This window comes from Heliangelus exortis, chromosome 20, assembly GCF_036169615.1.
Source record: "Heliangelus exortis chromosome 20, bHelExo1.hap1, whole genome shotgun sequence".
In the NCBI taxonomy this organism is placed as follows: Eukaryota; Metazoa; Chordata; class Aves; order Apodiformes; family Trochilidae; genus Heliangelus; species Heliangelus exortis.
Window position 1 is genome coordinate 6,755,746 of NC_092441.1, and position 16,155 is coordinate 6,771,900.

At 42.5% G+C, this 16,155-nt stretch overlaps 1 protein-coding gene across 2 annotated transcripts in view; it reads left to right on the forward strand.

Annotated features, from left to right (window-relative positions):
• SAP30BP (SAP30 binding protein) overlaps positions 1 to 12,357 on the forward strand; it is a 28,029-nt gene extending 15,672 nt beyond the window's left edge. For both annotated transcript variants that reach the window (XM_071764585.1, XM_071764586.1), the window contains 7 exons: positions 5,755 to 5,843; positions 7,676 to 7,767; positions 8,205 to 8,265; positions 8,766 to 8,817; positions 9,225 to 9,283; positions 10,515 to 10,599; positions 11,239 to 12,357. In XM_071764585.1, coding sequence (XP_071620686.1) covers positions 5,755 to 5,843; positions 7,676 to 7,767; positions 8,205 to 8,265; positions 8,766 to 8,817; positions 9,225 to 9,283; positions 10,515 to 10,599; positions 11,239 to 11,420 — 620 coding nt within the window. In that variant the 3' untranslated portion in view covers positions 11,421 to 12,357. The remainder of the gene's footprint in view (positions 1 to 5,754; positions 5,844 to 7,675; positions 7,768 to 8,204; positions 8,266 to 8,765; positions 8,818 to 9,224; positions 9,284 to 10,514; positions 10,600 to 11,238) is intronic.
• The last annotated feature ends 3,798 nt before the right edge of the window (positions 12,358 to 16,155 follow it).

Consider the following 16,155-nt stretch of genomic DNA (forward strand, 5'->3'; position numbering starts at 1 on the left):
TGCAATGTTTTATCTTGGTGTAGTATTTTCAGTGAAGTCTTCTTTTGGGAGAAAAGTACCACACCTAAAAATATGAAAATATTTTCATATAATCCATGTCTAAGATATGTAAAGGGCAGAATTGGATTTTTTTTCTAGATCAGCTTAAAAACAATTAAGCAGTAGCTTTGTCCTGACACCTCTGTGAGTAAACCCACAAATGATGACACTATTTGTTCTGTGCCTTCAAAAACTTGCTTAAAATATTCCCACTGGAATGTGATCCACATAGTGACTTATAGCTGCTGTGCTGAGATAATGTACTGTAGGTTTTCTAGTGGTTACTGAAACTTAACTGATTTTTGTGACATCTCACTTACTCCTAGAATGCAAGACTCCTTTCTGCAGACTACTGATCTGCCCCAAAATGCATACTAGAAAAACAGATGAGACAATAATATTAGGATAAAAATTAAAGAATAATATCTGAAACCAACTGCCCTTCTGCTCTCTGCTGTTCATAGGGGTGAAACTCTACACTTGTAAAGCAATGGTAGTGGGAAATCCTTTCTTAGTTAAGGTATAAGGTTCAGGTTACAACTTCATTAGTCTCCTTTACCCCCAGTGACTGCCCCAGCCACAGGAGATCAGATCTGATCATTTTCCTCATGATAGTTCAGACTTGCATGCAAACTTAAAAGCTGCACAGAAGGCACACACTTGTGTTGGTAGAGTCCAAGACATGGATTAACATTTGCAATGTATCTTTAATATCCTTTCCCAATAGTAGTCCACACAATGCAATGTGTAGAGTATAGCTTTGTGCAGAGCCAGGTTATTGGAGGTCAGCATACTTGCCATGCTGGGTTCTGCAGGTCTTCTGCATTAGACCATATCTAATCTAGTTTAAAAAAGAACTGTTGCAAGAGCCTTATGATTGGTGTAAGGTAAGAACCACTCCCTTCGTGGAAACTCGGGCTTTTAGAGTTAAAATCCTTGAATGGAGAAAGGGGCAGGTTTTTCTGACAAAAAGCAAGTAATTTCTCCAATCTAGACATCTAAAGTTTTGTCTAATATCAGCATGCAGAAGTCCAGTCTTCTTTAGACAGCTTTACTCAGCTTTTCCACAATGGCTTTTTGCATGAAAAGCTTGTGGGGCTGCCTTTCTCAGAAGATAACCTTGCATTGTTCAGCGTCACCTTTATTAAAGTCTCTGATTATGTAGTTGCTTAAGTACAGCATAAATGTGGGTTCCTGCCAAAAGTAATGTTTCTGTTTTACCACCCCCGGACACATACTAATGTTTGTGTGCCTTGAGCTGGTCTGGGAGTTGGAACCAGCTGAGATCCACCTTCACTGCTCTTTTTTTCTTTTATTCTGTGTGTCTTCTAACTGGATCCATTCCCTGATCCTTCTTAGTGCATGCAAGGTGAGCACTGGAGTTGACACGCAGTTAACATCAGGAATGAGCAGCTGGGAAGGGCATGGTCCTGACTGGTGCTGAAGCAGTGACCACATAATCAAAGCCTGAAAGAATGGGAGGGGAGATTTCCAGCAGTCACTGTCCCGAGGTTGAGGGTGAAATGTACGTGAAGCTTATTTTGATAGATTTCTGCATCAGTGTTGTCCTTTTGCATTTTTTATAATACACTGTGCTGGCAGATGCTGTATTTGCTGTTTACTGCAGCCTTGCAAAATAATACCTTTAGGACACACTTTTCTGCCCTGAAGTTTTTTGCAGCATGGTTGTTTACCCTTTGGACTGTAAGAAATGCTCTTCCCAACTCTTAGAAGATCTGAACACAAAGTCAGCGTTCACAAGATCAGAAAATGTGGCTGAACTGTGGGTCTCTTTCTGCATTTCTCAGCCCACAGAGCAGAAAGGGAGCTAGTGTCCTTCCATGGCTGGGTGACTCACTGGCATGTTGTTGCCTCCAGTTCTTCCCTCTGATTTGGCTGTTCTGGTGCCAGGAAATTGGAAACCCACACACCCTGGTTTATGCCAAGCAGACTTGATTAGTGCCAAAGAATGCAGTTTTAGAGACCAGGCACCACTGGTTTGTATGTCTCCAGGGGAAACCCATGCCCCTCTGATTACCCTTTCTAGCTCTTGGCTTGTTTTATTTTTTTGCATGGTGTGACCTTTGTAGACAAACAGGCACCTGCTCCTGCCTGAAATCCCTGATGGATGCTTAAGATCCAGCATACAAGTGGACCTTGTATGGGAAAGGGACAGGAGTTCTTAATCCTACCTGGGGAGCGGTGGACATGAGATGATCCACACCCCAGTCTGCCTGGGTACAGCCAGCTCACTGCTCCTGTGCTCTCTGTTCTGGTTTTCTTCCCCTGCCCATCTGTATGAGACAAAGCCCCTGTGTGCCTCTCATCTCCAGCTCATCAGCCTTTGGACCATGAGCGTTGGCTTCTGGAAGGAGCTCAGTGCCCTCAGTTCACACTGTGGCCCCTTTTCTCCTGCTGTGCAATGTGTCTTTGTACTGTTGGATATGATGGTCAAATAAACCATCTAGCTGAAACTGAAGCAGATTAAATGTTGCATTTTCATTTAATTATCTGGCAAGTAAATATCCTCCATGGGCTACTGAGGTGTTGAATCTTTGCTAAGGACACCTTAACAATTGGCTGTGCAGAACCCAGGAGCAGCTGAACATCTGCCTTGCCATAGTGCATGTGCAGGCTGCACAAAACCCCGTGAGCACCTGTTGCTTGTGCTAATGGAATTTTTAACTTTTAGGTTAGTTTGTGGAAGGACAGTGCACAGGCTAAGCACCAGTGGCTGTGTCCTTCAGCAGCAGGATGCTTTGAGTTGCAGACCCAGCAGAGCATCGGCTCCTGCTTCTTTAATCCCCACATAAGTCATGAGATTTGCTTTATGTCCTTAGTTCTTTACCTGATCTGTGAATCTGGTTAGGGGAAGATATTTACTTATCCCAGCCAGGATCTGGGTGTGGCCATAGTGATTAATCCTGCCAACAGCCAAGTTCCTGAGGTCTGCACATGGAGATCCTCAAGGCTGGGAGCCAGCAAATCACAGACCAATTAGAGACTGCAGCCCATGTCACTACCTGTGACTCATGTGAATGTAAAACTTTGATCTTGGCAGTAATATCAGGATGCTCAAAGCAGCTGAATGTCTCTTGGGAGGACACACCTTGTTGTTAGGTCTCCATCTGCCTTTGCTGCTGTATAGACTTGGGAAAGCTGTGCTTGGGACTTGGAAAACACAAAATCTTTTATGTAGGAGCCTGCAGATGCATATGCAAGTTGCAGGATTCTTTTGGATGCTGATTCCAGCTGTAGGGAAAAAGCTGGTGGGAAGAAGCCATGGAGTTGTCCATTCTGTCTTCTTTGGGGGAGAAGTTTGAGGAGTGCTCGAAGGCATGGATTATTTGCACTGTCTTACTGTGAATAAGCCTGAAGGGATTAACTCATCCTTTTCTTCCGAATGATGTGGCATCTCAGTCTGGCTGCAATTTGATGAAATAACTGAGTAATGATGACTGTGCTCAGTTTGTGAGGTGCACATTGCCTTGCTGCTGAGTCAGTCCTCAGCTTCATGCAGCTATGGTAAGACTGCAGTAGGCAGAGAAGTCTTAGTTCCAGTTCCCTTATCTCTTGATGAGATGCTTTTCCTCATCAGTATAATGTTGCTTAATGTTGGTTTTCACATGGCTCAAATAAAAGAGCAAACCTGAAAAGTCATGGATCAAGACATGCTCTCTCATTGAGAGCTCTTGTTCTGCCTCTAGTGTTATTTCTGTGTCAGGGGAGCTTTGAATTGATTGCTAAACATACTCTTATGACTTTGTGACTTTTTTGGTGGCTAGACAGATTTCTTGTCCATAGTTCATGAGTTTGAGTCCACAGTTCCCTTTCCCATAAATGTTTTCTTTCTCTGTGGCTCTTGTAAGGTCATCTGCAAAGATAAGGAGCCAGTGGGATGCCTAGTTTGGAACTAGGCCTGATTGATTCATTTATTTAAGAAGAGGTCCTTTCTTTACCTTAGGAAGTCTAGATTTGGTGGCCTTTTTTTTTCTTTTCAATGTTTCTGCTGATGCTGTGAATCTCTCAAGCCATTAATCAGCTTTCACCTTTTCCAGAAAGTCTAGTGCCCTGTCTATTATGCACACTTCTGTTTGCTACTCTCACTCAGGGTTCCTGAAACTCTTAATTAAAGTAGAGGCTTCCACCATCCCACGAGCAGCTGTAACCTGTAACAATTCTGCTTTGTTGTCTGAACTCCTGTTTGCCTGCCTTTCTGTAGGGGCTCTGGCAAGCTTTCCTTGCTCCATAGAGGCACCCTCTTAGTAAATGCCAAAGGACACTTTTTGTTGGTTACCAGCAACTGCTGAAGAATTTAACCCTCAGCAACATCCTCTTGTCCTTTACAAAAGAACCAGAAACTGTAGTAGCACAGAGCATGTGTAGTGTTGGTTGTAACCTCAGCTCTCCAGTGCCGTGCTGGAAGGCAGGACAGCATGAGCTGTTCAAATGTCACTTTCTGTCCTTTGTCCCCTTCTGGGCTTCAGTCAAAGGAATTTGTGTGTTAGAACTGCCCATCAGGCAGTGTTTACTGAGGAATATGTAATTGAGGAGCCACAAATGTTGATTGCTTTCTTGGTGTGTCTTCTCTGCTGCTGTCAGGATTTTTTTTTTTATGCACCACAGACTTACTCTGGGATGTGTTGAATTATATTGAAAACCATTCCAGCTGCTTAAATATGTCACAAATTCCTGCTCTAGGACTTGGCTAGAAATTCACTTGTGTTTTCCAGAACTGAATGTGGAAGTAGCAAGCAATAGGGTACAAACATCACAGTTTCTTTTGTTGATAGCTCTTCAAAGTAATCTTTATAGGGCAATCAGGTACTCTGATAGTGTATCCCGACACAAACAGCTATAGAACTCTGGCAGTCTGTGACATCTGTTCAGTCCTGCAGAATCAGTTGTTCTTTCTAGCAATAGTCTGATTCTGTAAGCAAAGTTCAAAGTTCCTGTTAAGGAAATGTTAACTTAAGGGTGAAATATGATTTCTTGTGGTTAACTCCTGACAGCCTTGGGGAGGGTTGTTCTCTTCTTGAACTGTTCTGGTTCATGTAGGTAGGTGCTGAAATAAATAGGATGCAAAGTGATTGCCTCCCCAAAAATGTCAGCAAGCCAGGCTGCTTTAGGTTAATCCCATGGTCCTCTACATACAGAGTCTGTTTGTCTCTGTGAGAATATCCTGGCCCAGGTTTTGTCAGAGACTCCAGGTTATCTGAGCTACTCAGAGCAGGACTTTAAAGTGCTTATGGAGGGCCTGGAATAGTGGAGAGGTCAGTATATTATGCTCAGTACAGGGTTTTAAAGAGATATTCCGTGAACCAAACTTGGTTCTTCTATATATCCTTTGCCTTGAAGGATCTTACCAAAAGTTGCAGCTTGAGTGGGGAGTGGTTTTGCTTTTTGTGTTTCTACTCAGAAGATACCCCTTAAAATAGAGCCTTAAGCATGGTATGACAGAGAAACACAGGGTAAGGCAGACATTAGTAAAGAGGCATCACATCCCTCTGCCAGTGGCAGGTTAATTTAGGTTAATCGCTTCTTGCTCAGCACTGAAAACACAAATACCAGTTCACAGTTGTCCTCTATTACTTTTACCCATTGTTTCTCAGTGCTAGAGTAGCACTAGTAAGGACATAAATCAAGTTTAATGACTTGTATGGCTTAAATTCCCTTCAGTATTGACAGAACTCATACCCTGTTTGCTATCTACAGCTTCTTTTTCAGAGAGAGTGCGGAACATGTCTCCAGATGAGATCAAAATCCCTCCTGAGCCTCCTGGCAGATGTTCTAACCACTTGCAGGTTGGTATAAGTCCACTTATGCCTTTTGTTTTTTTTTTTTTTTTTTTTTTTTTTTAAAGGCTTGCATTTCAGTAGGGGAGGGCCTTATTTGGGAACCCTACTTAGAGTTCCTTGAGAATAAAAATTCACCATGACAGCTTAGTTCTCAATGCCCCAAGTTTATGAATGCACTGTGTAAATGCTTTGGACTTTACAGCAATTCTAATTTAGGAATCTCAAAGTAGCTTAAAGCTGGTTTCCAGTCTCTGTGGGTCACTTATGCTTTAAAATGGCTCTGGATTCCACCAGTGACACAGAAGCAATGTTTTCTGTGAAGGCTGTTATCCTCTTACCTCAGCAAATTTAACTCTGTAGGAAAGAACAAATCATTGTTTTTCTGTACGGGTCTGAGAACCCCCTAACTGGAATAGTTGAGGGAGTACTGACTGGATTCCTTTTCCACCTACATATCACTGGATTGTAAACATTTAGAGGGAAGGCTGGTAACATCGTGGCAGCTAAAGAAAACAAATGCATGTTTTCTCTGGTGCACACCCAAATAATTGCAGTAACCAACTTTGCAATAACCCTCTACTCGGTTCTCCTCTCCTGATGAAAGAGCACAGGCTGCTGATTCCTGCTGCCTGTTTGAGTTTTAACTGCAGTTATCTGTCCAATAGAAACAAAAGTAAAGAATTGCTTCTGGAATGCTCTGTCAAGTAAGCTACTGATGTGCAGTGGTAATGCAGAATGATTCACTATCCAGATCACACTTTGTTCTTTGCCACACCTGGGCACACCCATTCTTCCTCTTGCACTGCAGGAGGATTTTACAGTTCTGACATCAATGAATTCCAGTGCATTAGAAATGAGGAATGCATGGAGCATGAGAGAGTAGACAGAATAAAGCAGACTTTCCTCCCCTTTGACAGCGGCTTTCTGTGTTAAATCAAAAGAGAATTTGTCCTCTGTTAGCAGGTCAAACCACATCTTAGAGCACTCTGAGAAAGGAGATGGCATTGTTCTTTAGAGATGTGAAATGTTCTGGGCTTTTCACTGTTGATTTGCTCTTTCCTTTTATCAGACTCTTCCTCTTATAAACTGTATCTTGAACTCTGCTGAAGGGGATATTTCTTATTACAGAGTTGAGCAAGTAGTTCCCCATCTGTGGACTTTGTGAACCATAATCCTACCTCCATGGAGAGGGGACAAAAGGGAAACACCTATTGAATAGTTTCTCCTCCCCAAACTTACTTTTTTGCAGTTATTCCAGACCTCACTATGCATGTGCTGGATATGGAGATTGTGTAATTTCTTCTCACTCCTTTTGTGGGGACCTGATGAAAATTTATCTTATAAAGCTTTATTTAAAGGTAATGAAATAAGAGTTCCATATCAGCTCTTAACAATCCAAACAGGGATTAACAAAGATAAAAGACAAAGGTAAAAGATATTCAGGCATCAGTAAACCCTTAAGTAATACTCAGTTCTGTACTGGGAGTTGACTGTCCATGTGGTGGGAGACATGAAGTGACCTATCCAGAAGCAACAAAGGAAAATTGACTCAACTCTCTCCTTAAAGACCAAAAGCCAAGCTGCTGGTCTTGCTTTATATACCTCATGTACCTGAGAAACTTGTGTCTAAAAGAAAAGATGAAGGAAATTACTGAGAATACTCTCCTAGTAGTACCATTTGAGTGTATGTTCCATCTGAAAGTTTCTGCTTTTGCCAGCCCTTTATCATCACCAGAGTAAAACTACTTTTTATGGTCTATCATGACTTTACTGAGGAAGAAAAAAAAAATCATGTTTATTTCAAAATCTTTCAGTCTTTTTTGATCTTTCTCCCTTAGGATAAAATTCAAAAGCTATATGAGAGGAAAATAAAAGAGGGCATGGATATGAATTACATCATTCAGAGAAAAAAGGAGTTCCGTAACCCCAGGTAAGCCACCATCTTTTCCTGTGGAAAATTCAAAGAATTTTCTTCTTTGTTGGAGCTTTAGCAGAAATAGGATTCTGAGCAAGAAGTACTTCTACTTACAAAAATGAGATATAATTTGATTGTAACTGAAACAGTAAAATTCTTTGTGTTTTGTGAGGCAACAACTAGAGCTGTTGGTTAGATTTGAAATGTTCAGGCTTTGGATGAAGGATTTTAGAACATGTGTCTGTTCTGGGAGTTGGGACATAAATTTGGGGGAAGTGGAAAATGTGGTTAGTGGCATGGCACATCCATCATAGAAAGTGTAACCTCCCAGGTTCTGAATTTAGTGTTGCAGTGTGAAGAGGTGATAACCTCTTTCTGCTAACAAATCTGAAAAGCTTCAATTTACTTCTAGTGTACTGGCTCTGTTATGAATTCTTGCCTTCCCTTTGCAGCATCTATGAAAAGCTGATCCAGTTTTGTTCAATTGATGAACTTGGTACAAATTATCCAAAGGTGAGGTGCAATCCTTTTTGGCTGGCAGGGAAGTGGGTGAAAGATAATACAGGGGTGTAAGGTTTTACCTCAGGCTTTCTTGAGCTTGCATGTCCAGAGGTCCTTCAAGGGAACTTCCATTTGATCCTCTGCATTGAAGTGACCATTTTATGTGATACTGAGCCTTGCTGCCCCCAACTTTGCTATAATGATTCTGAAAAAAAATTGTGTGTAGATACACACACTTGGGGAGGGGGAGGAGCTCTCTGGTGGGGAAAGAGGCTGAACAACAGAAAAATGCACTTATACCAGCATCCTTTTTGCCTCAAAGCTGCTGCTTCATTTACAGCAGAATATATGGTCCTATATTAGAAGTTCTAATGTGATCCTCATGTCAGCAGGATATAAGAAGAAATCAGACATTAATATCATTAGTGAACAGAAATACAGGAAATATTTTTAAACTGTGTTTTGTGTATATATGGAAATAGTCCTAGTATGACTTAATTTTTTTTCTTCAGGACATGTTTGATCCTCATGGCTGGTCAGAGGATTCATACTATGAAGCACTAGGTAATTCCAGGAAGTCTTTTTTTCTTTTTTTTTTTTTTGTCCTAACTTAGGTCTTTGTGTTTTGTACTTAATTAACTGCCCCAGAGTCTTCACTTCCTTTATAAATGAGAAGTCATCACATGCTGCTCTTTAACCACTTCATTCTGGTTGGATGTGCCTGAATGTTATTGATGCTTCATCAGTCTGGAAAGCCTTTTCAATTAAATTGGTTCTTTACTGTTTTCATCTCTTCTATCATTAATTTAGTGCTGTAATGTTTTGATTAAAAAAGCAGTAATTAGCTTCATGGCTGTAAAATTTTCTATACAAAATTTGAAGCTTTTGATTTCTTATGATGGATAGGGTGTGAAAGAGAATTATGGATTTTTACTGTTCTGGTGCTTCTTGTAACTTCTGATCTTTCTCAGCTAAAGCCCAGAAGATTGAAATGGACAAATTGGAGAAGGCCAAAAAGGAACGCACAAAGGTAGATATTGAAAACCAAAAGAGAGTGATGCAGAGGGGTTGTTGATTTCCCTGCTGAATTTAATTTTGTTGCTTTGCTGTTTCTTAGGAACTGTGCCCTGTGCTAATACTTTTTTTTTTCCCCTGGTTCTTGTCTGTCCTTCATGCGTGTCTTTTTCCAAGCTGCACAGATCAAGTTGTTTGGCCCTCATTATAGGTCCATTTCTCAAGGGTGTTTATTCCACTGGATTTCCTTCTGTTTTGTTAGTATTTTTAAACCAGAGTTCTTAAAATGGTTTTCAGTAAGCCAGGTAAAAGCAAGATAAGGCATAAATGGCAGCTTTTTTTCTTAATCTGACATTTTGCCTGGTGGCATAGCCTAGTTATAGCTTAATTTCCTTTCTCCTTAGTACTGCTTTCTTACATCTAGTTTCCAGAAATGTTTGTCCTATTTTTAACTTTAGCTGGGCTTTTCACAATTTACATTCTTATGTACACCCTAAAAGTAACACAGGCTTTGGAAGATTTTTTTCCTGTACTTCAGTGGTGTTGCCTTTAAGCTAGTGGCTTGCAGTAGAAAACTTTTGAACATTGGATATTGCCATCTAACCTTGCAGAAGGCTCAGTCCATATTCATTATTTCTCTTCTTGCAGTGCATGCTGTGTCTTGTTTTTCTTGCTCCTTGTTTTTCTTTTTGTTTGGTTGTTTGGTTTGTTTTTTTCTTTGTTTTGTTTTTTTGTTTGTTTGTTGGGGGGGGGGGGTAGGCTTTGGTTTTTTGGTTTTTTTTTGCACAGTAACTCAGGTATCTGATTACATCCTTGCTCATATCTGCAGTTTTGAAAATATGAGGCTGCATGCTGGTGTAGCCCTTGTTGCTAGGTTTCCTGCTATGATGCAGTCCCAGTAAATCGTACGGGTAGGGACTTGTCTTGCATGTTTCTTAAACGAAAAAGGAGAGGAACTTCTAACTGTAAGAACACATTTTGATGACCAGGATTGATCCTTTCTGAGCTGTATAAAATTCCCATGCTTATACCAATAAACACGTTTTTACTGTATCTGACTGATTGTGACTCCAGTACACTTTAGCCTGGGGTCTGCATCTTTCTTGCTGCATTACAGTCTGGAGACCAATGTCTTACATGACATTAAATGTCTTAAAAACAGCAGCAGTTTGGGTTAAAAAAAGACTGTATATTAACAACTCATTTTTATCTCCTCCCCTTTCTCCTGTGTGTCTCTCCCTTTTCAGATTGAGTTTGTGACTGGCACTAAAAAGGGCACAACAACAAGTGCCACTTCAACAACAACCACAACAGCCAGCACCACTGTGGGAGGTAAAGAACAGTTGTGATTGTACCTATTAAGCAGGGATTAGTCCTTCCTGGAAAGCCTGCAGGTTCTGTATTGATTGTCCATATAATATGTGCCTGCCAGGTGCTGACTGACAAGCTCTGTAGTCCCTGTGTCCTGTGGCAGGATGTCCTTGTGCAATGAAATCTTAAGAGGCAGATTGGATAGTGAAGAGGGCTTATTAGCATGTCAAGAAACCTGATATTGTAGAATGTTTGTGGGACTGACACATCTCAGGATATTTGGAAAGGCTGAAGCCTCCAACCTGCTTTTTAAACTGGGAGGAAGGGGGGAAAACCACTGCAGGCTGATGAGTGTGTCCTGTGCCTGTAGCTGAGCAACTGGGATACGTGTGCTGTGTTAAAAAGAAATATGCTTTTGGGCAGGGAGTGAACTTGTCTCCCATTTGGCTGGAGTTCAGGTGCAGAGTTTTACTTTGACTCTTGAGGCATAAAGTTGTCTTTCACCCTCAACTTTTGCTGCCAGTGTATGTGGAAATTAATGTGAGGAAAAGTTGTCTAGTCAAGCAGTGGTAAGAGTAGACAAAACATGGTGTTACGAAGAGGTTGGTGACCATTAATAGAACTTTAATCCTCACTTGCTTTATCTGATCCAATCCACAGATGCCCAGAAGAGGAAGAGCAAGTGGGACTCTGCCATCCCTGTAACAACGATAGCTCAGCCCACAATCCTCACCACCACTGCAACACTGCCAGGAGTTGTCACGGTAACAACCAGTGCAAGTGGATCCAAAACAACAGTCATATCAGCTGTGGGCACCATTGTGAAAAAGGCAAAGCAGTGACTGGGGTGCTGGGCCTGGATTTCTGGACTTAATTGTCATTGAACCAATTGTTCTCGGAAGGGAGGGGTAGCTTTTGCTTTCAGTAAAAGATGACAAGACTCTGAAACAGACACAGTTCCCTTTTGAAAGAATGGGGGCAGGAGCAGGCATGCCAGCTGTGTGCCCACAGGAATGGACCTCTGCTGAAAATTCCTCTGTCTTTTCTTGCTCTGGGAAGAACCAGTCTGTGTGTGTTGTGCTGGAGGAAGGTGGTATCTGGAGTTGTCTTGTAAAAGTTAGCTTATCCAATTACTGCATTAGGGTCTTCTTTCCTACTTGCAAGTCTGGTTTAGTTGAGGGTGGGGGGAAAAAAGGCGAGTAGGAATATCAGTATTACCTTTGTGTGCTCAAAGGCTGCTTGCAGCTTGTGGTGTGTGCCTCCCTCACATGTGCTGACTCAGCTCCAAGGGAATTAAAGCAGATACAATTGGTCAGTGTCCATCTTCAAATGTGCAGCAGAGACTTGAAGTGATCCACATCTGTGAATGTAGGCTCTGTCTTTGTTATAGTGCTGACATCTGTACCTGTGCACATCTGTGTAGTGGCCACATGTTACATAGTTGAACAATCAAAGGAACTGTGCTGAAATGGTCTTGTTACTATCCTGCAGGCATGGAGATTTCTGTGCAGACCCCATAAGTTGTTGAGGTTTGATTTGGGAACTTATTTGCAGAGGTAACTCATCCATTGCCATTGAGTGAGACTGCAGAGCAGAAGAGTGGGATGTTTATATTGTCCATCTTTGTACTAGTTTGTTATGCACTGTGAAATGCACACATGGCAGTTACTGCTTGCTCCACTGTTGTGAAAGAGTATTTTCAGTTTTATTGTATAGATCTTCTTACTTGTGTAGCAAAAAAAAATTATTATAAAAATAGAAAAGTCTTTAAAAAAACAACTGGTGGTGTTGATGTGTCTGCATTTCCTGTAGGTAAGAAATAACATACTAGGTGAGTTATATAATAATTCTGTGAGAGTGGGGGTAGCACAAAGGAGATAGAAGAGAAGGTTGCTAGATCAACATTTCTTAGAATTCAGTGTTGCTTTTTCATTTTTTTTTTATGTACCTTATGTCAGTCCTGATCCAGGCTTTGCATTCATGGAGACTTGGGGAAGAAAGAAGAGATTGGTTTCCTGCTAACTGCTCCCTTGGCTGAGAGATGTCTTCTGGTTTAGGATTGTTATGTGCTCTGCAGAGGATGACACTTTTCACCTCAGCTCTCAGAGTGTTTGTTTCCTTGCCTTGAGGAACAGAGATTTTAGAGGTTTCCTTTAAAAGGCCAAGGATGTATTTGTGGGAAATAAAAACCATTTGGTAGCTTTGCAGCTCCATAAAGTGACTCTCCTGTCTAGAACATCCCACAATTCCAGCCTTTTTAAAACTTGTATAAATACCTATTTTTAAAGTCCTGCTGAACAACATGTGGATGAAAGTGCAACAGTAAAACTGCAGCAAAGTGGGCACCAGCTGCTGCAGTGTCAGGCTATGGGTTCCTGCCAAACTTAGGGCACTGGAAGGATCACTGCAAGCTCTTGTGAATAGGGATGGGAGGTTTGTCTGGGCTTATGGAAAAACTGACATTCCTGTAATAAGTATTGTTCATAGGTGTGCTGAAACCAAGTCTGAAGCTGGATGAGATTATATACCTGTGTGGGATGTGTGCCAGTACACAGAAATGGAGCCCAGTGCCAGAGGGGTCAGCCAGTCTTGTGCATCCCCTTCCTCTCCCCTGGCTGTAACTGGAGCTGGTGGTAAACACAAAGTGGGGAGAGACTGAGATTATGTTCATTTAACCAAACTTAGAGATCAAGTAAATTATAATGGAAGAGATTTTGTGCTTTTTGTAAGAACTGACAGTCTTTTGCTTGATGTCTTGTGAGTCCTTGTGAAGATGGATCACAAGTGGTCATTGTCTCCTGACAAAAAACCCTTCCAGATGGAGCTGTTGGTTTTTGTTTGATTTGGGTTTTTTTCCACACACACCAGTTTACCATGGCCTGAAACACCTTCCTGACTCTTGCTCCTGCTTGTTTTCTCACTTTCTGTAGTCATTTGGAAAGATTGTCTTCTATGGACGTGAATAACTGCATCTGCCTGATAGTGCAGGAAAAGTAATTCTTGAGCCTAGCCAAGAACAACTGTGCTAGATGAAGTAGCTTGATTACAAGGAAATATTATTTATACAACTAGTTAAGCATGTCAGCACTTGTTCTTTGTGTGCCCAAAGGAGCAGCAAAGGAAAGTGTGTGTGAATTTATTTTCTTGAAAGCTGCTATCAGAACACAGCTGAACAGAACCAGAGGTTTGCAGGAAGAAAAAAAGGTCTGGATTTAAAAAATAAATAAGTAAGTGTCCCCTGCAGCTGTGAGTCTGAAGCTGGGCTCCAGTCTGCTGCTTGGCATCTAATGCTGGGCAATTCCTGAAGTTCTTGGGATGAATCATTTCACTGCAGAAGCTGCTGAACATTGTTTAAGTGCAAATATCTTACTCGAATCACACATCCTGGCACCCCCACCCCTTCCTCTTCCATGCATCCTCTTCTTGCACTGAGGTATCCACAGTCATTCCAAAGCTCTGAATTTCTTTGCAGACTTTGCAGCCAGAGTTAGGAAGTGTTGCTGGTTTAGCTCTTGCCTCGCTGCAGCAGGCATGCAGGGAAAATGCCCAGCAGTGCTGGAGCAATAGGAAAATGGATCAGCAGTGTAGGTGTGCTACACAGGGGGATGAGGAAGAAGCTTTTGAAAACCACCTCTGCTGAGGTAGCCATGAGGCACCTGGAGCTGCAGGTTTCTGCAGGAGACCTGGCTCAACTGGGCTGTGCTCTGGCAGCTGACTCCTCCTGTGACCTGACTGTTTGCTCTTCACAGTACCTTGAAATGCAGGGATTGGTTTTCTCCCTCCTTTCCAAAAGGCTGGAGTGGAGACACCAACCACTGTGTACCCAACTTGCAGGCAGTCCAATAGCTCACTGCTTGTGTTTATCTTTTCTGTTGCTATCGGAAGTAATAGAGGGATCCACAGGGTGGAAACTGCAGTTCCAGGAAAAAGCCTCTTTCCTACCTCTGAGAATGTAGTCATACAGGTGGCAGCTTGCACTCAGCTGTGGTCACCCAGTGCACCAGAGGAACATGAAAGAAACTTTGGGGCGATGTCCTGAGGGAAAAGGATTTTTTCCTGGCCCATGGGGCCATGGCCTGAAGCCCTCAAATGGGAGGTTTGACTTCTTAACTTGCTAGAAATCTGAATGGCTGTGGTGACACAGGCCTGTGTGATGGTGGCTGCTGAACACAGGAGGGCTGGAGGGATGTGCTGAGTGTTGGAAGCGTTTGTGTTTGAAACAGCCCCTAAGAACAGCAAGCGGCTTCTGAGCTGCACTGATGCAAGCTCACAGCTTACATCTAAAAGGTTCTTTGTGCTGCTGCAATAATGATTGCTCATGCTGTACTTTGACTCCTCAAGGCTATGGATACTCGTTCTTACCTCTCCTCCCAAGGGGAGAACAACTGTGCCCAGGAGAGTAACACCAGTCCCATTATCATTATTCCTCAGTCTGAGAGGACTTGTGCTCTTTGAAAACCATGAGACTTCTCTCTGCTCACAACCCTTTCAAGCATAGGTGTCTCACCTTGAGGGGGTTTGTCTTAGCTGAATCTCCATGTTCAAGGGTGTGTGTCTGTGGGACTGCTCAGCGGAGGGAGCAGAGCTGCTGTAATGAAATCATCCTTGGAAGAGTTGGTTTTGCTCTCACCCTCCCTTCTGAAGTCTCTTCTCCCACCTCCATGCCCTGAGGTGTTGATTTTCTTTCCTATTTGCTTGTTGTGATCTAGAGATCTGTCCTCCTTTGATGCTGTTGTGGGAAGGGATTCTGTGCATTCAGGATTTGCTTTTTACTTTGTGTCTCACTGGGTGCTGTTTAACCAAAAGAGCAGGTGGGGAGGGGCAGCCCTTGCCAGCCCCACCTCAAACTGTAAAATGTGAGCACCTGAAGCTATGTTTTAGTTGGATTGCTGCTGTACTGTCTGTTTTATGAGAGCTATTTACTGGGACTTATAAAAAATAAAAGCAGCAGCAGCCATCCTTGCCAAGGCTTTGCTGATGACAGCTCCAGCTCTCACAGTGTGGAGGTGATTGCTTCAGCTGACACCTGCATGAGCTCCTTTCCAGCTCTTTATCATTGCAGGGCGGAAAATGTTGTATCTTCTTGTGAAGCCCCTCTAACAGATTAGGCTTTGCAATGTGCCTAGAAAGTTACAAAAGGGTATGGGCTGCTCACTCCCATTAAGTGGTGTGAACCCAGGAAAGCCCAGAGTTGTTATCTCTGGAGAGTCATAGAATGGTTTGGGTTAGAAGGGACCTTAAAAATCATCCAGTTCCAACCTCCTGCCATGGACACCTCCCACTGGACCAGGTTGCTCCAAACACCATCCAGTCTGGCCTTGGAACACTTCCAGGGGTGGGACAGCCACAACCTCCATGGGCAACCAGAGTAAAGAAAAGAGAGAGATGCTTTTCAGCAGGGCTTTCTAAAACTGTCTGATGTTAAAATAAATAAATTGCTGCTAATGTGCAAGACCCATGAAGGGACAGTGAGGTTCCCCCAAAGTCTCCTCTTCCCTTGGGGGGAGTTTTGACACCAGCCTGTTCATGCCTCACTCTTCCAGAGCAGTTTTCTACCTCTGAGCCTTGCCGTGTGCT